The following is a 26,058-nucleotide window of genomic DNA, read 5'->3' as shown; positions in this document are numbered from 1 at the left end:
TTTTGCACAGAAAGTGAGAGAGATACCTTACTGCATTGTTGGTGGGAGTGTCAACTTGTTCAACCACTTTGGAAAGTAGTATGGAGGTTCCTCAAAAGACTCCACATAGAGCTCCCCTGTGACCCAGCAATCCCACTTTTGGGCATTTACCCAAATGTTCACAAACAAGACCACACTAAAGCTACCAGAACGAATATGTTTATTGCAGCCTTATTTACCATAGTTAAGATATGGAACCACCAACCCAGATGCCCCTCAGTAGATGAATGGATCAAGAAAATGTGGTATATATACACAATGGAATTCTATGCCTCCATCAGAAAGAATGACATTGCCCCATTTGTTAGGAAATGGAAAGACTTGGAAAAAATTATATTAAGTGAAATAAGCCAGGCCCAAAGAAACAGAGGTCCCATGGTTTCCCTTAGTTGCAATAACTAGTATATGTCTGAGTCAAGCAGAAAAGGTCAGGTAAGTTGATGTTAGGGAAATGAATCCTAAGATATGTATTCAAATGTTTTTTTCCCATGCAATTGTTTCTAACACATTTATAAGATGATTTCTTTGTTGCTTTGTATGCCCCTCCTACACGGTATAACCCCTGCTTTCACTGTATTTGATGTTGTTATAATTTGTGAAGGGGAAGGGAAAAAGCAAATCATTTAAATAGGAATACAGGTGGACCCATTGCAACAATGAGACGTACAACTTTGGTGGGGGGGAAGAGAGTTGGGGGGGAGGAGGGTTGGGGGGGGGCAAGGGGAGGATGGATTGGGAAGAGGAAACAAAGGAGGAGGCTACAATGCTTGATAAGAAATGTACTCGTTATCTTGCCCATGTAATTGTAACCCCTCTGTACAGTATTTTCACAATAAAAAAAAAAGCAAAAAAATATATAAAAAAAAGAAAGTGGGAGAGATCACAGGAGGATTCTAACATAAATTTCAAATAATTGTTTAGAAAAACCTTTTTTTTCCCTTTAGGATCCTAGATCAAGAACAAACCTATGAGGTCATTTTACATCATCCTTTCTCAATAGGCAAGATGCATCATCTTAGGTATCAGGAAAACTGACCTCAGAAATGTAACTGCTCTCAATCCTAGTGAAGTGATTTATTATGTGGTTCCATATATTTGGAAAGCAGAGGCAGGAAGACTACTTGACCTTGGGTAGTTCCAGACCACTCTGGACAACATAGCATGATACCCATCTTTACAAAACAGGAAAGGATAAGAAAGGCAATTAGGACGTTATAGTTTAGGCATGTCTGAGAGTTCTATGAGAATGCAGAGCTGACAATGAGCATCTATCATGAACTAATTCCTGAAAGACAATCAGCAGTGAATTTTCACCAGTGAAGTTAGAACCAGTTTTTCTAATCACAAATATCCATTCATCCAAGCTGTTCAGTGTTTCCCATTCTGATTAACCAAATTTTGCCAAAACAGAGATGTTTAATAAAACAAAATAAAATCACACAATAATGGGATGCTTTAGATCAAAATGACATTAAATGTTTTTATTGAACAAAAGAAAATAAAACATGGAAGTTGAATTCACTGAGCAAAAGCAGCTCCCCAGGTGAAGCTGTTGTACATTGTGCTAAATAACCTCATGAACAGAGTATACAGAATACATATAATATGTAAGTTACCTCAACAGCAAAGGAGAAGAAATAGAATACAATTCTTGAAGATAAAATTTGGTCAAGTGACAAATTTAGTTGCTCAAAATTTCTAGCCCTTATCCACCTAAATTGAGTATAGTTCTCAAATATGCATTCAGTATTGTGCATACTGAATTCCCATTTTAATCGAAGCTGCTTTCTAGATTTTTTGATTTGACATTTATTTAATGTGACATTGTTTTTAAAAATTCATATTTGATATAATTATGTGTGTACCTACACACTTTTAAAAGTATGTAGGTATACACATTAAAAAATCCAAACCTTTTTTTTAACAAGTCAAGGGGGCATGCTTTTTAAAAGTAATATTGGTGAATTTCAGTTATTTCTCCTGTGTGTCTAAGAAACTTCGTATGTTCTCAATGCACCCACACAGTCAGGTGGGTTGACAGATATGTCAAAAATACTTTATGAAAAGAGGGAGGTAGCTCATGCGAGTTGGCAACCTTTTGTGCATTGATTCCTGTTGGAGCAGGCTGCCTCCCTTCAACATCTTATAGTCAAAGATGAAAGGAAAACTTTTTATTTTGAAGCCTAGTGAACATAGTTGTACATGTACTATAATCCACCTTCAACTTGGCTTATAATGTAAGATGACAAATACCTCACACCCAGTACACAGCAGTTAAAAAGTACTGAAGAAACATTTCATAGACAATACTTTTTTTCATATGTTAAACATCAGCTTCTATGGGATATATTTCCAGGATGGTTTTGTTACCACTTTATAAACATTCTAGGCCAAACTAACAGCACAAATAACATCAATGTTGTCTTTTTTCCAATATCTGCATCAATTACTGGAGGCTAATTCTAACATATATACTACTTAAGAGGGAAAAGAAGATAATTCATGACACATTGCAAATATAGGACTACAGCATCTTAGTTGTAAGGATGATTTTAAGGTGCAGAAAGAGGGGACTCTCGAGAAGGTGATGGTGTGGTTTCTTCAGGTGGAAAAACTGTAAGTGTACAAGCTCGAATACCACCAAGGGATTCAGGAAGATCAAAAACCTTATGCCATTCATCTTTATCTGGATCATATTTCTGCACTATCTCGACCATACAACGGTTATTCCAAGAATATCCACCAACCACATAGATCTTATTTTCAAACACAGCAACCCCAACATCACTCTGCCCTCTTAGCATGGCAGCAATTGGGGTCCACTGGTCAAGGATAGGAGAATAGTATTCACAGCTTAGGACATCGTCATAATCACTGGTTCCTCTGAAGTGATTGCCACCAATGACGTAGAGCCTTTCTCCCACTGTGCACATGCAATGCAGGCCTCGAACCGTGGTCATTGGTGCCTTTTGGATCCATTTGTCAGTATCAGGATCAAAGCACATTAGTTCCTTTTGGAAGGTGTCATGGGTAATTCCTCCTAAAGAAGGCAAACAATAGACATGAAGTAAACAGATCCTAAGAAAATGATATTTTTATCTTCTTAAAGAATACAAAATGACTACTATTTCAGTGACCTTCTCTTATGGAAACCCATGGTACTTAAGAGGCATTACTGAATGATGTTTTAGACTACAGAATGATTTCTACTACTTCAGAGAACTTCTCTCATCAAAACCCATGGTACTTAACAAGTTTTACTCAGTGATAATATTTTTTGGTCACTGTTAGGAGATGGACAATAAGTTTCACTACAAAGGATTATTGTCTACTTACTCCTTTTAAGTGGGTATCTTCTGAGTACTGAGTACTGATTCAAAGTACTCTAAACTCCAGGTGTCCATTTCTTCCTTATTCTAGTTATCTCATTAAGATTGTGGCTGGCTATGCAGTGAAATATTGGTCAAAAAGAGTTCCTTTGAACTTGGATACATAATGTACAAGAAAATACAGAATCTTTTCATTTTGGGTGGGTGTGGTGAAATTAAATAATGTCATCTGCTATCAGAATGAATGTTTAAAAATTAATCAGAATGGGGAAGAAAGATGGAAGGAGTGACATTGATCAAGATACACTGTACTTACAAGCTGATTTGTTGAATTGAAACCTCATTGTACAACTATTTAAAGTTAATTTTTTAAAAACACAACAAAAAAGAATTGGGATGCTCTATGTGGAATTTTGTATGTGCAGCAGTTGTTTGGTGCTCTATTAAGTCTGTATCATCTACAAAACGTAATTTTTTGATGCTGGGGATTGAACACAGGGCCTTTCAGACTGACGTCTGTCCAATGAAAGTATCAGACACTATCTTCAGCAGATTTTGAAGAGATATGATTTTTAGCCATAACACTCAAAGATTTACTTTCAAGTAGCCAGATGGACATCACTAATATAGCTATGCTTTCAAAACTTTCTACAAATTAAAAGAGTAACCTTTGTTAGAAAACAAACTTGGTTCCTATCCTACCCTTGATTGGGATAGTCATTTCTGCACTAAAAACTCATTATGCTAAAATACCACTAAAATAGATCAGATGTCATTTTTTTCCCCAGAGGATTTGGAACCTCCATTATATTGGTACTGAAGTTACATATGTAAAACAAGTAGACTGTGCAAATCATTGACTACTACAGCATATGATTTCTTGGATGGCTCTTTCAGAATTAGACATCCTGTGGTTGCTCAAGAATTTAATACCAGGAATCTGTCAATCACTCACTACAGACCTTTCTCTGATCCTTCATGATTACAGATTTCATAAGATGGTATAAAGGCAGTATTCAGAGGATCAGACCACAAACATCCCCTTTACACCTTTGTCCTCTAATAATGCAGCTGTTGGCTTGGCAATGACAGGCTTTCAATGAGGTAAAAATGGTCACAGACAGACTTCCATAAGGACCAAATGATAAAAACTCGTTTAACAAAATTAAATGTCAAGATCACATTGCATTAAGATGTCTTGATTTAAACATTAAGACTGAGAGAATGAAAGTTGTTACTAGTCATTGGATAAATTGTAGCCATTTCAGAATTTCCTCAAAAGATTTCTAAATGTGTATCAAATAGCAGAAATTAGTAGAGAATTATCCATGGAACGGGACCATAGTAGGGCACCATGATAAAGCTAAGGAAAAAGGGAACATACATATTATGGGTTACTGTGAGAATGAACATCATGAATTAATGGACATACTAGAGCCCGTATGTTATATAATGACATATTTCTTCATATAATAACAATATTTTAAATAAGACAAGTACATTGTTGCTAAAATGAATAGTAAATGTGAATTACACTATTAGAATACAGGGTGGAAGGACTGAGGAACAAATTGGAGAATCTGAATGCTTTCTTTATTCTTCTAAGTTATACATTTATGGCAGGTTGATTTCCTAGTACTCACAGACTTAATGAATGCTCAAAGCATTTATATGCAAATGTCCACACCAAAAATACCATAAAAAGTCAACAAACATTTTTATTTGGATTATCCATTTTCAGGGTTATTATTATTATTATTGCTTCCCCTACATGGAAAGAATATCTTAGTTATGATACAAATACATTTATTATAATGAATATGCATTACTATACTGTGCTCCTGTGATAACTGCTTACCTGAAATATACATCACTCCTCCATATACAGTTCCAGCATGTCCATAGTGAGGTTCACTCATTTTGGCAACATAGGTCCATTCATTTGTCCTTGGATTATAACATTCTACTGTAGCTGTTGAGAAAAAAGAAATTGTTTTAATGTCAAATTTAGCAATTAATTATATCTATTTTTAGATAAAACAGTAATATCTAAGGTTTGTAAACATACATTTTGTATGTATGAGAAATGCATTGGGAGCTCATAATTATATTCATACACAAACCATGAAATAGACACTGACAATATCCTATGTGCATACTTTAAGGACAACAGATGATTGGCAGTATATGAAACTAAGATCTTTAATTAACGGTCCTTCTACATTGTAATTTTAGTTTTGAGAGAAAGGGGAAGGATCCTTTTAATCTTTAACACAATGTATTTTGGAGAAGTGACCTCTGTTTACATAAATATCTTTCAATCAATCTGTTATAACCTCAATATCAGTACAAGGACAGTCCAAACAAATGGAAAATTCAATCCTTTATTTTTAAATTTATTTTAATCCCTCTTTAAAAAGAAAAAATGGTGCTACCATAAAGACTCTAGTCAAAAGCACCAAGTTGAGACTGATTTGCAAAATTCAGATGATTTACTGCAGACCCTGCCAAATGCCAATCTAGTTTCTTGCTTTCTCAAGCCTGCATTTTTGTTTTAGCAATAGAATGCCAACAGTGCTCAATGAAACAGTGCACCAAACTCAAAATGAAATTCAATGTCCCAAGTTCCTTTAAGCTTTGCTCAACAATATGATATAATTTTAGGAAGTGATATGAAGCAAAAGTCTACTGTGTGATTGCCATGGGAAAACTGTTTAGCTACTTAAAGCCAAATGCAACCCTGAGCTATGAGTTAACCTTTTTTATTTTTTTGTGCTGGTACTGGGGCTTAAATTTACTCAGCTTTTTTGCTCACAATTGATATTCTACTAGTCTGAGTCATACCACCAGTTCCAGCTTTTTACTGGTTCATTGGAGATTAGAGTCTTATGGACTTGTTTGCCTGGGTTGGCTTCAAACCAAGATCCTCAGATCTCAGCTTCCTGAGTAACCAGGACTAGAACCATGAGCCCTTCTGTACCTGGCTTTATGAGTCAACTATTGAATGAGATACCCTAAATAATAATTAAACCCAAAAAGGAGAATAAGACAAGGGCAGTTAGGGAGGAAGAGAGGAAGAAATTTTACTTTTCTGCTCTATTAGCAAATTTCATTTTTCACTAAATTCACTGATGCAAAGCACATTTTTCTCCTCCGGTTATAGCTATATTTTTAACACTTTCATCTCCTTACTGATTTCCTTTTCTACTAACTTTACAATTACATTTTCAAATTCATTTCAAAGGTGTTTACTATATTTAGGTTCTTTGGGCAGTACTGGAGACTGAACTCTGAGTTAATGCTTTCTAGACAAATGCTCTACCTTTTGAGCCACGGCATTATTTTATTGTTTGTTTTACTTTATGTTTAAGTAGTTGCACAAACAGTTGCCATTCAACAAAGCAGTTTATGTAGTTATTTTGAGATTGCAGTTTTACATTTTTCCCTGAGGCCAGCCTATACTGTACTTCAGTCCTCCTATTTATGTCTCTGTTGTAACAGGAATTACATATGTAAGTCACCATACTCATAAGGTGGTGTCCTGCTAACTTTTTGCCTGAAGTGACCTTGAACCACAGTTTTGCTTCCAATTTTGTGCCTCCTAAACAGCTAGTATCACAGATACATCTTGACAAACCCTACTGTTCTTTTGATCTAATCTTTTTCTGGTTTTATTACTTCAGGCCTACATTCTTACCAACTCTACTTCTTCTAAGCCTATCTATCAAGTAGCAAGATCTTATAAAATAATCTTTCACAAAATATGGAGTATTTCCACAATTAATAACAAGTGAAACTTCCATATACCCCAATATTGTTTTACACTAAGGCACTGATGCCGTTTTTAAATTTTATTTTAATTAACACATAATGATTCCATATATTTATAGAACATGATGTGACAGTTTGACACATGTATATTTTTCAGTATATTTAGCATATATGCCAACTCAGATATTTATTATTTCTTTTTTGTGAGAGGTCTATTTTGTGTGTGTGTTTTGGGGCTTTTACTTAGGGCCTGAGCACTGTTCCTGAGCTTTTTTTGCTTATGCAATCTACCACTTGAGCCACAGCTCCATTTCTAGCAGTTTTTGGTGATTCATTGGAGATGAGTCTCATGAACTTTCTTGCTTAGGCTGATTTTGAACCATGATCCTCAGATCTCAGCCTCATGAGTAACTAGGATTACAGCATAAGCCATTGATGCCCAGTTAGGAGATGTCTTATTTAATGTTCATTTCTATTTGCTTTAAGCATGACTTTCACCTAACTCCAGCAAACCTATTGGGTGTGCATTATTCCCTCACTACATTTAAAAGCAGCCTTAGTATATTGATTGGTTTTTATAACTAGCAAATTAATGGAAGGATTTTTATATGCGAAAGAAATACAGTCATATATCCTAACAGGAAAAGAGTTTTAAAAGATTTCCGTCATCAAATTCTCATGAATTTGAAGCCAAAAGCAGATTTCACTAGTTGTATGCTTTTCACAAGGCAAGACTTTGCCTTGAACATTGAAATTTCCTATGTCTAACTCAAATTATTCTGATGTAATTTCCCTTGATTTCCTCTTTTTGTGGTAAAGTTAGAAGACAATGCTTTGTCTATGTGAGTTAATTGCATTTTTTTTCCTAATAGGGGTTATTAAAATCTGTCCATATTTTCTCATGCAAGAAGGTCTCAGTACAATACCATAGTAACTACAGAATAGCTCATCATCCCTAAACTTGCCTTCTTCCAAATAATCTCCTTTAACTTTTCTACTCCTTCATTCTTCTCCTTCCAGCCAGGCACTGGTGGCTCAGACTTATAAGCCTAGCTACTTAGGAGGCGAGACCTGAGAATCCCAGTTCAAAGCCAATCCGAGGCAGGAAAGTCCATGAGAGTCTTATCACCAATTAAGCACCTAAAACGAAGTAGAAGTGTGGCTCAAAGTAGTAGATCGTGAGTTTTCAGCAAAAGCTCAGGGACAGTACCCAGACCCTGAGTTCAAGCCCCACACCACCAAAACAAATTCTATTTGCAGATACATTGTTATTATCAGAAGACTCAGTAATATATAATTTGAAAATAGAATGCATCTAATTAAAAAGAAGATGCACCTGCTCCTGTTTATATCACAGACAGAAGTTAGTCAGACATGGATTAGTGGCAATAACTCTGATGGGAGGAGGGGTAATAAGGAAAGATGGAAGACAAGAAACTGCAGCCCCATAGTGGTGGTTCCATCATAGTCAATGAAAGAAGAGAACAGGAAAAAAGAGCTGGGAAAATCTAGGGCAGGAGTCAGCACACTTCAGCCCATAGCTATATCTAGTCCACTGTCTGTTTTTGTATATCTCCACAGATAGCAATAAAAATGGACTTAAATTTTTAAAGGGTTAGAAAAGAGTCAAAGGACTAGTTTGTATCATATGAAAATCAGATGAACTTCAAATTTCAGTAGTAATAAAGAACACTTTTTGGGACACGGTCTCATTCATTTGTTTATTAATTGTCTACAGTAGCTTTTTTACTACAACAGAAGAGTTTATTAGTTGTTCTAAAGAATAAACAGTCCACAGGATAAAGAAAAAAAGACATACTTGCTGGTCCTTTACAGATGTGTTGTGACCCATAGTCTATAAAATTAATTTAATAATTAATAATACTCAATCTATTAAATTAATTAGAGTCACTTCTGTTTGAAAGCTAAATTGGGTTGTTTGTTCATATATACACACATATATCAGTGGTTCTCATTTTCTGTAAGATCCCACTGGGATCCAGAATCAGTCTCATGAGATAATTTTGGACTCACTCGGTCTTTGATATCTGGTCTAAAGGAAACTATTTGTACAAAGAAGGATAATGGATTTTATAATTGTAAGGTGCTGTCTTGAAATCAAGAAAACCACCAATCCATTCAATGACAAAGACATCAAGACACATTTGATAAAACTTAGTAATTTTATTATACACTTATTTGACAAAAAATATTTTCCTATATTTAACTGAAGCAAAAGATATATGAAGAACCCTATTCTTCAATGTAGAAAACCTCAATGGAAGGTTGAATGCTTATATGACATAGCTTGTGAAAGGTGCCAGAAGTAACTGAGTTTTTTTTTCACTTAAGTAACAACTCCTCTAAGTTTCTCCTACCTTTTCATTGTAACCAGTATCAGGGAAGATGACAAATTCAAGTAATTTATATTTCAAAAATAAGCCAAGCACACAGAAACTCTGGTAACCTCTTTGTTTTGTTTTGTTTTGTTTGATGGTCTATGGGTTTAGCTTTTCCTTAGGTCCCTAATATACTCTGTGAAAGCATTTCAAAAGACTGAATACACTAAAAAAAATTTCTTCTATATATCTAGGCAATATTTATTGTGCATATGAATAGAAAATTATGTACTGTGGCCAACAAATCTGTAAAATTGCTAAATGACTTCCTTATCCATCTAACCTTTCCAAGCAGTTTAATCTGTCTATATAGGCATATGAAAGTGCCAATGGTCAAGTAAGATGCAAATGTTGACTTGTCATAACAGATATTTGCATGTGTGTAGAGAGGAATTCCTTTTAAAAAGCAACAACAAAAACAGCCATGAAACAGAAGAAAAATTAAAGAGAGCCTCTGGCTTGAACATTCAGAAATATAATCAAGAGTGGCCTTAGAACTAAATTTTCCAATCTTCAAAAGTAATGGAGTCAGAAAGAATGGAAAAGGTAACTGACACAAACTGATTTCTATTTATATAGAAAATTATTAACAGACAAACTTCAGAAGAACCCACTGATACTGCTCATTGGGAGAAGAGGAAATTAGGGAAGGTTATATCAAGTGTGAGCATCTCAACAACATAGAACATTATAAAATGAAGTATAATTCTTACTTCTAATTGAGTATAATATAGGAGTTCAAGGGGAGTAGGGGAGGGAGCAGAAAAAACTGATATTTCAAGTTTCTGGGTTTTCACTCATTTTGGCCTGAAGGCTATCCTGCAATCAAGACTCTCAATTGAAGTGCACTTAATAAATCAATTGCATACTTTTAAGAGTCTGATGTATGTTAACATAAGATTTTTATTACAGAATGTAGCAAAATATTTTTAAATGCTGAATTTAAGTGAAGTAATCATTTTTGAAATGAAATATCAAAAACTGGTCTGAAATTAGAGTTGTTTTGTTGCCACAAAGGGTCACTGTGCATATTTCAATCAGGCATGCATTTTTCAGTTTTCTTTTTCATTATGACCATCAGTTAGTTGTACAAGAGGGCTTGATTTTGACATGGCCATATATACACATAATGATCTTGACAGATTCACCTCATCAGGTGTGCATTTTTTCATGCAGTTTATGATCTGTTGAATGGCATGTCCTTTGTACAACTACTTAAAGGTAATAAAAATATTTTTCGTGTAGGTTTTCAGTTGGATGCTGATTGTTTATGCCTGTAATCTTGGCTACTCGGGAAACTGAGGCCTTGGGGATCATGGTTTGAGGTCAATCCTGGCAGTAAAGTTCTTAAGACTCCATCTCCAATAAACAAGCAAATTGATGGATTGGAGACATGCCTCAACTAGGAGAGTACAAGCTGTGAACAAGTAAGCCAACTGAGTAAGAAGCACTGAGTGAAAGTCCCAGTACAAGCACAAAGAAAAATGTAGTACATAAGCTTGGAGCCAGTGGCTCCCAGGTCTGTAACTGTAGCTACTCAGAAGTATGAGACTAGAGGATTTCAGTTGGAAGTCACCTTGGCAGAAAAGTTTGACAGATTTATCTCCAAGATAATCTGCCAAGTGGCTGACATGGTACGGTGCCAGCCAAGTAAGAACAAGATCCTGAGTTCAGAATTAGTACCACTAATGAAACAAGATAAAAATTACCTATATAATCTTAGGGAAAATTTTGTCATTATCTTACATCATCCAGGATAATGTAAGCCCAAATACAATCAAATGGTTAATATGAGTTTAGGAATAATTCATTTAAAAACACAATTAAAATGAATCACAGAAGGTTTTTTTTGTGTCAAGGTCTTACTAAGGTGCCCACATGAGATCACGAGAAACTCCTTCTCAGACTCCCCAGGGCTAGAATATCTTCTAAAAAAAGGCTTAGTCTCAAATCCATTCAATTATTTTTACTTCTTAGGATATTAGTGAAAATATTCTGAGAAATTCACAGAGTTAATTCAGAGATAATGGCAATGGATTAGATACCCCTAGCACAATAAAGCCTGGAATACTGGTCATTATGAAGATTCCCTTATAGGTGTGTTCCTCCATGCATTACAGAAGACTATTTTTGAGGATGGGGAGGAGTGGGGGAGGTCTGGAAGGAATGTGGGAGGTGAGGGAGGGTAGGGACAGTGGGACAACAAGGGAAGGGGTAACAATGATCTACAAGTAATGTACTCATTTCCTTACTCATTTAACTGTAACCTCTCAGTACAGCATCTTTACAATAAAATAAATTTTTTTTTATTGTGAAAAATTTTTTAAAGAAGACTTTAATCAGAAGGAGTGGGGTGGTTTCTGAAAGTCATACTCGATGAACATACCCAGCAGAGCAATCTATTTGTTTCCTAGCTTCTCATAGGAAAACACAAAGAACATGGGAATGGATAAGAAAAAGAAAGCCTCTAGCTCCTTTGCCTGATGATTACAACTCTCAAAAGGTAAGATCCCTACTTAAGAGTAGGAATTTTGTACTGCAAATTAAAAATCCATAGTGAAGATATCATTGACAACCAAGCAATTACAGAAGAAGAGCCTATTCCCTTTGTAAAAGAAGCTTTAAAAATGACCACTGACTTCCATGGTTGATTATCTATAATTTGTGAATTCCTAAAGATTACCTTTATGTTTGTTTCTTTTTGAAGAAATCACAGAACCACTATTTGCACTTTTGAGATATTTCAGAAACCGTACATTTAAATAGTATAACAACAACATAATAATTTGTGTGGGTTGACTGAGGAGATCTGAAATGAATATTTTACATTAAGGGTACCAATGTGTCAACTACTATTAAAAGTTGGATTAATTAAATACATTGGGAAATCTATATAGACAATAATAACATCACCTAGTCCAATAATCTAGAAAATCTGGTTTTAGGAAAAAAATCATAACAATGATGGGTGGGAAAATGATCATATAACTAAGAAGAAAAGACTGTATAAACAGGAAACTAGAACAGCTAAAAGTAACTCTCTTCTACAAAAAGGCATAGTCTCAAATCTATTCAATTATTTTTTACTTCTTAAGATATTTGAGAAAATATTCTGAGAAATACACAGAGTTAATTTAGAGATAACGGCAATGGATTAGACACCTCCAGCACAATAAAGCCTGGAATACTGGGCATTATGAAGACTCTTTTTATAGTAGAATAAAAGAAGAGTAAGAAAAGCCAACTAATAATGGTGATGACAGATCTAGATTACAATATAAAATGCTTTTTTGAAAAATTATGTTATCCAAATTTAAACTAAAAGAATAAAATTAAAATTTTAAGATTAACCTATAGCCCAGATATTTCCATATTAAATTATATTTATGACCATTCTTAGACTAGCAAGACAAAAACAACCATCAAATGACTTACTAGATCAGTTTACAATGATATAGTAATAAAAGAATGTAAAAATTTTAAACTAATAGTCACAGATTTTTAGCACAGTAAATAAACACTGGATAATAGACTTAATCTATAAATAATATCATCTCATTATGTGGCTCCTAATAGGTATCAAACTATGGAAAGAAGAAACAACAAAAGTGAGTCCTCTGCAAGGGATTTTTTTAACCCATTAAGTTAAATACCGTGTGGGAATTTAAAAGTGAAAAATGAGTCAAACATCTGCCAAGATTACACTGGAATTAATTTAGATTAGTTGAATATACTTCCTAGATGAACTTTCAGGATGAAAACTATATATATATTTCACAAATAAAATAGACTTCACCCAATCAGTACATTTACAAGATATAATTTGAACCCTTGTTAATGACATAGGCCCAGATAAGATATACATGTTTTCTGTGATATTTTCTAAAAGAAAATAGTTTAAAATGAACCTATGGCTATGGTTTCGTCTTTAAGTTCACAGAACTGGTTATTTTATGATTTGAAAGGGGTTTCTGGGAAAAGAAAGAAATTGGTGTCTATGTATAATATGAATATGCATACTTACGCAGTTCACCAGCTGCATTTCGACCACCAACTGCATACAGATATCCTTTGAGGGCACTTAGGTGGAAGAAGGTGCGCTTTTCATTTAGAGATGCAACTTGCATCCATCTGTTATATCGAGGATCAAATCTGAACACGGTATCAACTGCCGTTTTTCCTTTTGTATCATAATTGCTCTGTCCACCAACGACATAGAGGAAGTTTCCAATGACAGCAATGCCATGCTGGTATCTTGGGGCATCCATGGGGGCTAGAGATTTCCACTCATGGGCTTTTTCATCATACATGCGCAATTCCTTACTGACAACCAGCTGCTGTCTCAGCACTCCTCCTAATGTAACCAAATGAGTGGTGTCAGACCGAATGGCAGTCCTGTCTGACTGCATCACGGGCTGCATATATGGCATCATTTGGTAATTGCTGGCTTCCAAAAGCAAATTCACGCAGGTGTTGTCAGTTCTCATGAAATCCACTGTTTGCACATAATTAATGAGCTCTTGTGGTGTCATCAGTGGAAATCGTATGTTCTTCATTAATTTGGCAGCAAAGTCCATCCGGGGCTCTTCCAGGCGAAGCCAGCGGCAGGTAGCTTTAAAGAGCTCGAGTTCAGTGCAATGCTTAAGGCTATTACTGGAAAGCACAAAGGCAAGACGCTCAAAAGGGAGTTTCAAGAACTCCCCAGTGCTCAGCAATGCAGGAAAATTCTTTAAGACAAAACTGTTAACGTATTTATCCACTTCTGTCAGATTGTAGGTGTTGGCAATCCTTCCAACTTCAACGCAATTGTCTAGAGTGACCTGTTAAGCCAATAACAAATTCAAACATGACTACATCCTTGATACATTTGGTCACACAAAAATGTGTTCTATGATAGAGTGAATTCTACTTCTTAATATCCATATATATATATATACAAATAAAGATTCTTATCTAAATGCCCCACTGATCTGCAGAGAGGAAGAAACCAATTCATTGGAAAGGTGACTAAGAAAAATGATCTGTCAGTCAGAAGTTAAGCTAAGAAACAATGTCCCAACTTCACTATGGCCAAAATAATTAGGGCAACATAGCTAGTAGCCAATCAGAACAACCTCAATAACCTCTGTGCTGCTTTGTACTTGCTAAATAACAGCCCTGGAAATAATGAAGTCAAGACTGGTTTGGTAGGAGAGAAAAAAAATGACTCACTATTAACTGTAATTATCTATATAGCCATCTCTATTGCAATAAATCTCCCCAAAAGTAAAAAAAAAAATCTTAAAAAGCATGCCTGTTTACAAATCCAATATACATTAAGTAAGAAATGCAAAACACATGTAATATGCAAGAAATCCACACATCAAGATAAAATGTGTGTTTTTTTTTAAAAAAAAAGGATCACTCACAATGAACAGTGGGAATTAACTCTCAAGATACAATATATCAAAAGCAATAGATGTCATTCATCACATTAATAGAATGAAGTACCAAAGGCACATGACCAAGTCAAATGTAGTATATTTTCAAATTGAAAAGTCCCAAGTTATAGAAGGAATGTGCTTCAACATATTCCTATTTCTTTCATTCCATCTATTCTTGGATTTTTTTCTGTTCTAACAGGGAGCTGTAGTATATTTCCTGGGTTCTGAGGCTTCTGTAGATGTATTTTCATCCCACAGATGGTTGTCAGAACTGGTGCTCTGGCTAGAGTATAGGGTCTGAAATTCTCTAATTTGCCATCTTACTGATGTTCCTATTGCTTAGTCATCTGTTTATTGTTATATCCATAGCAAAGAATTTTAATAAGTCAAAGCATATTTGTTTAAAAAGTTCCAAAACAGATAGCCGGGCGCTGGTGGCTCACGCCTGTAATCCTAGCTACTCAGGAGGCTGAGATCTGAGGATCGCGGTTCAAAGCCAGCCCGGGCAGGAGAGACTGTGAGACTCCTATCTCCAATAAACCACCAGAAAACCGGAAGTGGCGCTGTAGCTCAAGTGGTAGAGCGCTCGCCTTGAGCTGAAGAGCTGAGGGACAGCGCCCAGGCCCAGAGTTCAAGCCCCATGGCCGACAAAAAAAAAAAAAAAAAAAAAAAAGTTCCAAAACAAAAGCTATCTTTTCCAATGACTTCTGATTCTTTACGTTTTTCCTTGAGAGAATCATGTTCTCTCTTTTCTTAGACTTTTTGTCTGGCTCCAACATACATAACTTCTCTGTAATTTTTGTAATTACTTCTAATCACAGTGATAGGGTTTATTTTGTGAGTACCCTGTTATCCTCCACAATAATAATTGCTTGGGGCAAATGGTAGGTGCTAAAATTTTCAAATGGAAAAAAAAGATAATTGAAACCCTTAACCCTAACCTGATTATAAATTGGAATGATTCTACAATACTTAGCATATAGTTATATAACATCATAAGGACAAAAATGAATGTCATATTAAAGGTAGATGGTTAAAGATAATTTTCTCATAGTATATTCATAGTATGTACAAGTGTTTTAGTTTTACAGAAAATATTACCTAGCCTGCTTTGTACTGTTTGCTGCCACCTTTTTATATTCATTTCATGGTCCTCTTTTTGAATAACAAGAAAATAACAAAGAACAAAAATTCCAATTCTTATAAACTATTATACTAATAATCTCCCTAGGAAAAAAGGTACTACTGTAGAGATGAAGTTGGTTAGGAGATTGGTTTTTGTCCTACTAAGCCCAATGCTCTATTATAGAAAAGTGGTATTTCATCTCACCACAGAAAACAAAAATAATGCTGGAAAGAGATTAAGTCCTAACTGGTACAATCACCTTTCTTTCTAAATCTCAGTTCTGACTGGGTATGAGAAAAATCCACAATAACCTTAATGTTCATTTAAAACACCTCCAGTGGAACCAGAGGAAGATGGCAGAGAAGCTGGAGGCTAAACAAGCTCCCCTATAGAAAGCAGTTTTAGTGTTCCAGTGAACAGTCCTAGGCTAGAGTATCACACCAAGTGTGCCATCACAGTACAGAGAGTTTGGCCAGAGTGGGATAATCCAGACAAGGAGACAGATCTGAGCACTTGGTGGTAGCCCTGGCTGGGGAAGCAGCAGTGTTGGCCATAGCCGCCATAACTACAGAGAGAGCCTGGGACAAAGGATCCAGATGTAGCATGTGAGTGGATTCTATTCACTACCAGCAAGAACTGACAAGGAACATATATCTTCATCCTGCTGATGGCAGACCAGGGACGGCCCAGGAACCAAGAGTCTGGCGTGAGTAGAACCTTGACATCCTTCACCACCAGAGAAGATCTTCATCTTTGATACAAAGGCCAGGCTGAGCAGCTAGCTGCAACCCAGGCCTTGGAAGAAAACAATTGGAGATATTAGCAGGTCATAGGAACCTGACCTGACCTGCCAGGCTCAGCTCCACCCAGGGGAAAGTCACCCCGCCCAGGCTAAAGAAGCTCCGCCCTGGAAGGAGTGACTTTCTTCAGTGGGTAAACAGAGCCAGAGGCTGCCCCTCCCTACTGCAGCCTAGAAAAACAACTGAAACTCAGTAACATAAACCCTGAGAATGGCTCCAGGCTAGCCCCTTAGGGAAAACTACTGATTGCTGAAAGGCCTCAACCCTACCCAGAACCTAGCCTCATCACAGCAACTCCAAATGAGAGGAAACAGCCATCTCCCTCTTTTGTGATACTCAAAGCAGATCTCCCTCCCACTGAACTAGCCTGGGAGGAGGATCACAAAATCCTGGTTAAGGCAGAGCATTTTTCTGCCTGTTCAAATAAACTGACTTAAGAAATCAATCAAGCCACAGGAAAACCAAACACCACAAGCAGACCAGACACTCTACCAAGAGACTGGCTACGGACGCAGGGGAGATACAGGATCTTCCCATTCCCCCCACCCAAAAAAAATCAAAGAACTCTTTTTACTACCTATTTTTTTATTATTTTTAATTATTTTATTTTTTTCTTTCATAAATTTTATTTTAGGAGTGTGTGTGTGTGTGTGTGTGTGTGTGTGTGTGCACGCACGCACACACTTTTTTTAAAATCTCTTTTGACCTTGTGATACTTTTGTTCTTTTTCTTTTCTTTTTCTTTTCTCTTTCTTTTTTATGTGACTTAAATACTGTTCTGTTCATCCCCAGATATATACCTGTCCTTGATTATTAGCCTTATCCCTCATTGTGTACATACTTAATCCAGAAACTTATTACTCAATTCACAACCTCTTAGGCTTAACTTCTTTAATAGTGGTATTGTTTCTTTATTTCTATATAACTTTCAAGTATTCCAATTTTAAGAACTTTTACTTTATTTTTTATTTTTTCCTTTTTATCTTGTCCCTCCTCTCATCCTATCCTTTTCTTCTCTCAATAACATTTCTTTATAACTTATGTAATTTTGAAGTGTTTTGTTTTTCAAATTTAAATTTTTGTTTTTCCATTTTTCTTGTTTATTTAATCTCTCTCCTATCATTTTGTCCTATCCATTTCCTTCTCTGAGATTAGAACATGATTAAATTCACTCTTCTTTTACCTCTCCACATCTCTCTAATGCTATTTTTCCCCAACATTCTCACTAAACCTAATAAGCAGAACTTAGAAAATGGAAAAACCTCCCATGCTCCTGGGTTGGAAGGATTGTGAAAATGGCAATACTTCCCAAGGCTATCTACACATTCAATGTGATACCTATGAATATTCCAACCTCATTCTTCAAGGAAATAGAAGAGGCAATCCAAAAATTCATATGGAACAATAAAAGACCCCGAATAGCAAAAACAATCCTCAACAGAAAGAACAGTGCTGGAGGAATATCAATACCAAACGTCAAACTCTACTACAAAGCCATAGTAATCAAAAGAGCTTGGTACTGACACAAAAACAAACCTCAGGACCAATGGAATAGAATTGAAAACCCAGAAATGAACCTACAGACCTATAGCCATCAAATCTTCGATAAGGGAGCTAAAACAATAGAATGGAAGAAAGACAGCCTCCTCAGTAAATGGTGCTGGCACAATTGGTTAATCACTTGTAGAAAACTAAAGCTAGATCCTTATATATCACCCTGCACCAGAATCAACTCCAAATGAATCAAAGACCTCAGAGTCAAAGCAGACATTCTGAAAACATTACAGTCAGGAATAGGAGAAACCCTAGGTCTCCTTGGCACAGGTCAAAATTTTCTTAGTAGAGACCCAGAAACACAACAAACCAAAGAAAAGTTGGACAAATGGGATTGCATGAAGCTGCAGAGCTTCTGCATGGCAAAGGACATAGCTAGCAAGATCAATAGGAAGCCCACAGAATGGGAGATCTTCACTAGCCATACAACAGACAAGGGTCTCATATGTAAAACATACCTGGAACTCAAAAAATTATATCCTCCAACAACAGATCCTCAAAAAAACAACCTCCCAATAAATAAGTGGGCTAAAGACTTAAAGAGAAAGTTCTCTGAATAGGAAATAAGAATGGCCAATAGACACATGAAGAAATGCTCAACATCCCTAGCCATAAAAGAAATACAAATCAAATCAACATTGAGATACTACCTCACCCCAGTTAGAATGGCTATGATCAAGAACTTTAACAACAACAGATGCTGGAGGGGATGTGAACAGAAGGGAACCTTACTGCATTATTGGTGGGAGTGTAAACTTGTCCAACCACTTTGGAAAGTAGTATGGAGGTTCCTCCAAAGACTCCACATAGAGCTCCCCTATGACCCAGCAATCCCACTTTTGGGCATTTACCCAAATGATCACAAACAAGACCACACTAAAGCTACCAGCACAACTATATTTATTGTAGCATTGTTTACCATAGCTAAGATATGGAACCAACCCAGATGCCCCTCAGTAGATGAATGGATCAAGAAAATGTGGTATATATACACAGTGGAATTCTATGCCTCCATCAGAAAGAATGACATTGTTCCATTTGTTAGGAAATGGAAAGACTTGGAAAAAATTTTAATAAGTCAGGCCCAAAGAAAAATAGATCCCATAGTTTCCCTTATTTGCAATAACTAGCATATGTCTGAGACAAGCAGAAAAGGTCAGATAAGGTGATGTTAAGCGAAATGAACCCCAAGAAAAGGACACAAGTGGTTTTTTTTCTTTCTTGTTATTGTTTCTAACGTATTTAGAAGGTACCATGTAATTTTTTGTTGCTTTATATGTCCCTCCCCCATGGTATAACCCCTGTTTTCACTGTATTTGATGTTGGTATAATTTGGGGAGGGAAAGGGAAAAATCAATTTGTTTAAATAGGGATACAGGTTGACCCATTGCAAAAATGAGATGTACAAGATGCTATGTCAAAAAATGAATTGTACAATTTAGGCGGGGGCTGGGTAGGTGGGAAGTGTAGTTATGGAGATGGGAGAGAAGGGATGGTAGGGGAAAATCAAAGGAGGAGGCAATAATGTTTGATAATAAATGTATTCATTATCTTGCTCATGTAATTGTAACCCCTCTGTACAGTATTTTCACAATAAAAATCATTTTAAAAAACTACAAGAGGGGAAAAAAACACCTATTCCCCAATTCTATGAAAAGTTATGTCAAAGTGGTTTTACACTGCTTTCAATATCACCAACTCCATCTCAAAACTGTACCACTTGCATTTGATTCTCCTATATTTGATTATTATGGATTATATCATTATTTGTCAGTAGTGTATTAAGTTTCCTGTGGCTGGTATGACCATTTATCACAAACTTGATAGTTTCTAACAACAGAAATTTATTCTTTCACAGTTGTTGAGACCAGACACTCCAAATCAGAAAACTGTATTATTTTCAAATAAGCTGAAATAATTTTAAACTATATCAATTGCAATAACTCTAGGAACCACACAGAAATCATTTACTAGCTGTTAATTATTACATGTTTAAAAATACAAAGAACTTTTTAACATATAAATTATAATAAAAGGGGACAAAGATGTGAATAAAACAACACTCCTAATAAAACATCTTATAGAAAAGAGGAAAGTTAAGAGTGGCCATAATTAAAGCTCTCATCCAAAATTAATGCATAATTGCTTTCTGGATTTTGTGCGAATTCACATTTCATGTACCTCTGTTCTATATACACACAAATGATTAAGAAGAGAAAGAACAGAATTGTATTAAAAAGGAATCTTTCTAAAATTTGAAACTCAAATACTTTGGTTATATGAGGTATTTAGTTTCAAATATTATTAAAAAATTATTTCCTCCAAAACATTTGAATTCAGCATACAATTGTTACAAAATGGAGGGGGATTGGGAGAGATTAAAAAAAGATCATTATGTTAAAAAATTATAACAGTACATAGGAGTAGTTTTTTAAACGACGTCCATTTTAAAATATTTATAGCATCATGAATTTTTCAGTTCCTCTAGGTAGAAAAGGCAACCAGGGCTAATGTTTTTCCTATTTTCTGAGAAAGAAAGAGAAAATACAGAGGGAAAGACTACATATGGGTTTAGCTACAGAAATATAATGCATGAAAGAAAATTAATGGAAAAGTCAAATTTTATGTGTTTTGGAAAGAACAGTCTACCGATTTTTATTTTTCAAAAGATGATAATGAATTCTGACAGGGAAGGCTCCCACTATGAAAGTACATGGTTACATCCTCAACTATGAAAGTACATGGATACATCCTCAACACAACGGATGAAGGATAAATAATGTAGAATGATGCTAAAAAATATTAAAAGGAGGTGTTTCCTAAATATTCATAATCAAAAAAGCCCTAAAATTGTGAGACAGGAATAAACTACAAAGTAACTAAAACACTATCTTCAGGAGCTCATTATCTGCTAATTAATGCATTAAATGCTTATTAAAAAGCAAATACTGACAGGTACCAGTGGCTCAAAACTGTAATTCTAGTTATGAAAGAGGCTGAAATCTGATAGATTGTGGTTCAAAAGCCAGCCTAGAAAAAAAAGTCCAGGAGAACTCATCTCCAAAACAACTAGCAAAAGAATAGACTGAAAGTACTAGAATGTCAGCGTTGAGCAAGAAAGCTGAGCAAATCCAAGTTTCTAAATTCAAAACCCAATATAAGATACATTTTTTTAAAAAAGAAAAAAAATTCAGTGAGTGATTTGTTTCTAAGAAACCAAGATATATCTTTACAGATTTGTACGTAAGTTTACATCTTAAGATCTACCTCCATATTAAAGACAAAACAATAACCAAAAAATCCATCAAACCTATTTTAACAACAACAATAAAAAAACCAAACCTATTTTAACAGACTTTTAGAAACTCAGGTTACCTTTCCATGGAATTCCCTTGAAGATACTTTTATGAAATCACTAACCTGAATAAATTCCAATTAAGCTACGTAATATTATCAAGCAGGTTAAGATATATATATATATATATATATATATATATCCTTAATCATATACAATTTGTATCCCATATTTTATTATACTGAAGGATCTGGTTAAATGATTCTGTTTTTCAAATGCACTTGTCTTTTAATCTCAGCTTGCTTCCAGACTCACATGACACCACTCTAATAGCAATAACTGAGTGTAGACAATATATTTTGTGAGTCCTACCCTAAGCTCTACATCAGTCCCCCATAGGAAAAAAAAATCTGAAAACATCTTACCCCAGAAATGAGAAATACTTTACAGAAGTCAAGAACCGGCAGAATTTGTAGAAAGCTGGCAGCTTCCAGTGTGTCTTGAAGGTTATCCATGTTAAGAGAAAGCTTTGCAGTATAAATAAAATCAATAATTTTCCTTAAACCAACTTTGCTCACTCCATGAAGCTTAATACACATTAAATCTTGTTCTTTCATTCCACCTTAAATGAAAAGACATTCAGTTAAATGAAAGTGAATAATTAAGGTCAAACTCACTTCTGCTGCTAATGAGATGCATTAAAATCAAGGAAAAAGTCTTATTCAGTGTGAGCATTCATACCAGAGTCATACTTCTGCATATTTTACAGTTAAAAGAGAGTATTTAAAGAAATTTATTTCTATACTAATGGAAGTCATATACAATGCAAATACTTCCAAAATACCCTCCTGTCATTTTCTTTCTTTTGATGTATTAAAGATCTTATTACTAAGACTCACAGTCTCCAATGGGCCATTCAGATACCAAAAGAAAAGGTATGAAATAAAGATAGATAGCATGAAAAGGCACATTAATTTTCCATAATGGGGCAATGCTACGCAGTCACATATGCTGATGAATATTACTTTTGAAAGTATTAGAATGGAAGAGACCAAAATATCTGCATTTCATGTTACAAAGAAAATATTTAAACATATATTTCTCATATAGTTTTAATATGATCACAATTTTTAAAAAAAATAAGCTACCTGTGAACATAGCTTTGAAGTAATCACTGGCAGATGCCATCATAACTCTATGCACAGGGAAGGCATCATCTGTATCACCTGGCAGCAGAGTGACATCACAAAGCAATCCTTCAAGCCGAAGCTGGTCAAAGCCCTGTAACAAGAACAGAAGTTAAGCCACTAATCAAGGTAAAATGGGGTCACAAACCCCTATGTGATAAAATTCTCTTTAAATATTATTATATGCTGTATTTGGAAAACAGAGCCAGAAAAATTATTACTCAGTAGAATAAAGTAGCACAGTATCTTTCTTGCTACTCAACAATGTATATTGTATTTCATTATGTGAAAAAAAGATGAAATTAAGGCCAATTTAGATTAGAAATAAATAGGTAAAGTACATAAATAATTAACTCACTTATATGGCCAAGTGCTTTCAATTTATTTTGGGGAAATTTTACCAGGTACATTTCTATTTAGCAAAGGCAAAATAACTGCACAATAGGAGTTCATTCTATTAATTGGGTTGTTCCATCTCTCTAAGAATTAAGGATTGTGTTTTAAATATTCTGATACTCACCATATTGCTGCTGCATGACCAGTTATCTTTCTAGTTTCAAGTTTTAAATTTGTATCTTTGTTGAATGGAGCCCAGGAAGCTCCAACTGGTGACTTAATTGTCCCTACGTGCTTAAAAGGTTTAATGGAGAGTTAGCAGGCTAGCTCTAACCGGTCAAAGAACAGACAAGGGTCTGGTGAGAAGGATGCCTATTGATTAGCTCTGGACATATATCCTTGATGGTCCCAAATAATGACGAATAAGCAGTTACTCCTTAGGAGAATAAAACATTTCTGATTGTAAGATTCCACAAATATATACATATTTTGCAATATCATGCTTTAGATGACAAATACAATTAAAATAATAAAAATAATAGCTTTTAGATGACAGATACCAATCCACAGAAAATCTAAGAGCTATATATACATACATACATACATACATATATATATATATATATATATATATATATATCACAGGGATACAGTTTAAAAAAAACTGAATATGTTCACCATTTAGCCTGTACATTTATTTTTTATTTTTCCAATTCTAGCATAGAGGTCCCAGCCCCTATGTGTAGGGTGTTTGTGGAATTTCTAACAGAATATCTTGAGACCTGAATAAACTTTGGATTAGGGGTAAAAATTATCAAGGGAGATGCAAATTTCAGCTGAAAAACAGTTGGAATTGGGACTGATCAACTAAAAATAAATAAATAAATAAATAAAAATAAAATTGTCAACCCCCCCCCTCCAAAAAAACAAAAAACTGCAATTCCCTTTGTTCTTCTACCATCTCTCCCACCCTCTGAGAGGTCCTAAGGTTTAGATAGTGAAATGATCCAATGGCAGTGTCATTTTGTACTTAAGTTCCAAAATAGGAACATTTATACTTTTTTCTGTATTGCAATAGGTAGTTTTGTGTGAATCTTTTCTCCTCTAGCCTTGTTGCCCCATCTTTTTCAGCATTGTGCTTTCTCCTTGAGCTTATTTGAAAATTCTACTCTGTTTTATACCAAGCTTGTTTAGTACATTTTTCTATGTTTTACCACAAGTTACAATTTAAAAAAAACTATTTTTTAACTAAAATAATAATAATAATAAGCCAAAGATTATAATTGGCTGATAAAGTATACTCAACTGGTGACAATATGCAATTTAATTATAGGGAAAAAAGAATTTGGCAAGACTGTAGTTTCAAAGACAGAAATTTTTGCTATTAGAAAATCAGGGAAATACAGATACAAATTTCTTTATAAGCATATAATAACTGAATACAATAAGAATCAATATACAGGATTACTTTATCCTCTATTTTAAGGACCACAAAGGAAACTATGTTAAAATAACACTTCATAGATCTAGATGTAAGAAGCATAATACACTAATATGTAAGAATAATATGTAAGAACACATAATACTTAATACATAATACACTAATATGTAAGAAGTATAATATTCTAAAATGTACTAAATATGCACATAATATGCACTAAATGCACATAATACACTAAAATTTAAAATGTTGATTCTACACATGTATAAACCTTTCTAAATATAAATTTTAAAAAACTTTTTAAATTAAATGCTTAAATCTATAAAGCTAAAACCTTGAAGAGATGATCTGCTCCAGCTATTTTCTCTCTAGAGAGAAAAATATCCATACATTATAAATATACTTCACAACAGGATTATGTAGCATGTTGGTTTTTGTTCAGCATGAATGACATGTTTTTGTTCATAAGTATAAAATACTTTATAAATATTCCTTTTCCTTTGTAAACACAAACACTACATACTTCATCCTCACTAATTCATATTTTTTCCTTGTTACAAAAGTAGAAGTGAAAGAACAATAATAGTTCATTTTGTAAAATAAATGCCAACTTGGGGAAAACATTTTCATGCTTAAGGAAGAAGAGGCTGTTCTAAGATTCATACATGGGGTCTCATGCGCAGTAAGTGTATGAGAATCCCATTTCAACTGTAGGTGAGTGTCAGAAAGTGCTAAATGAGTACTCTGGGGTCAGGGTTAAGCACTTGAGAAGGAAACCCTCATCTGAACAATTGAGAGACCAGCCAGTGTTTTTGGCACATCCATCATATTTAAATGATCAATTAAGACATGAACATGACAAGCCAACTGTTGCCCCAAAGGCACAAGTTAGTAGTTTAAAACCATGCAACTACATTGCATGTAACTTTGACTTTGTTGCAAGTTAACTAGGACTCAAACACTTACTTCTGAAGTTTCTTCCAATAATAAAAATGAAAAAGGACTGGTTTTTCTTCCTGCCTCAAACATCAAGTTCAATATATGCTATATATTAAAATGAAATATTTTAAATTTGGAATTTACAACCCTGACATGTTAGTGCCTACCTATAATCCTAGCACTAGGGAGGCTGAGGTAAGAGAACTGTGAGTTGGAGACCAGCCTGGGCTATATAGAGAAACCTTGTCTCAGAAAATAATATAGGAGGATATAAACTGAAAACTAAAGTTAATCTCAAGTGAGATACTATATCTACCAATGTACATCTTAAACTCCACTTGAACAACCTAGACAGCCTCCTGTCTGAGAGTACAAAGATTTAATTCTTCTTGTTGTAGGATGTATAGTATTCCACAGTGG

General features: G+C 34.8%; 1 protein-coding gene across 5 annotated transcripts in view; it reads right to left on the bottom strand.

Moving 5' to 3' along the window:
• Positions 1-1,505: 1,505 nt before the first annotated feature.
• Klhl13 (kelch like family member 13) overlaps positions 1,506-26,058 on the bottom strand; it is a 175,799-nt gene continuing 151,246 nt past the window's right edge. For all 5 annotated transcript variants that reach the window (XM_042702496.1, XM_042702500.1, XM_042702497.1 and 2 more), the window contains 5 exons: positions 22,884-23,016; positions 22,161-22,357; positions 13,563-14,358; positions 5,227-5,340; positions 1,506-3,079 (listed from right to left, as the gene is read on the bottom strand). In XM_042702496.1, the coding sequence (XP_042558430.1) occupies positions 2,592-3,079; positions 5,227-5,340; positions 13,563-14,358; positions 22,161-22,357; positions 22,884-23,016 (1,728 nt within the window). In that variant the 3' untranslated portion in view covers positions 1,506-2,591. The remainder of the gene's footprint in view (positions 3,080-5,226; positions 5,341-13,562; positions 14,359-22,160; positions 22,358-22,883; positions 23,017-26,058) is intronic.

The sequence above is a fragment of the Dipodomys spectabilis genome, unplaced genomic scaffold (assembly GCF_019054845.1).
Source record: "Dipodomys spectabilis isolate Male_0828 unplaced genomic scaffold, ASM1905484v1 ptg000325l, whole genome shotgun sequence".
In the NCBI taxonomy this organism is placed as follows: Eukaryota; Metazoa; Chordata; class Mammalia; order Rodentia; family Heteromyidae; genus Dipodomys; species Dipodomys spectabilis.
Note: the sequence above shows the minus strand (reverse complement) of the source record. Positions and strands in the feature narration are given on the sequence as shown.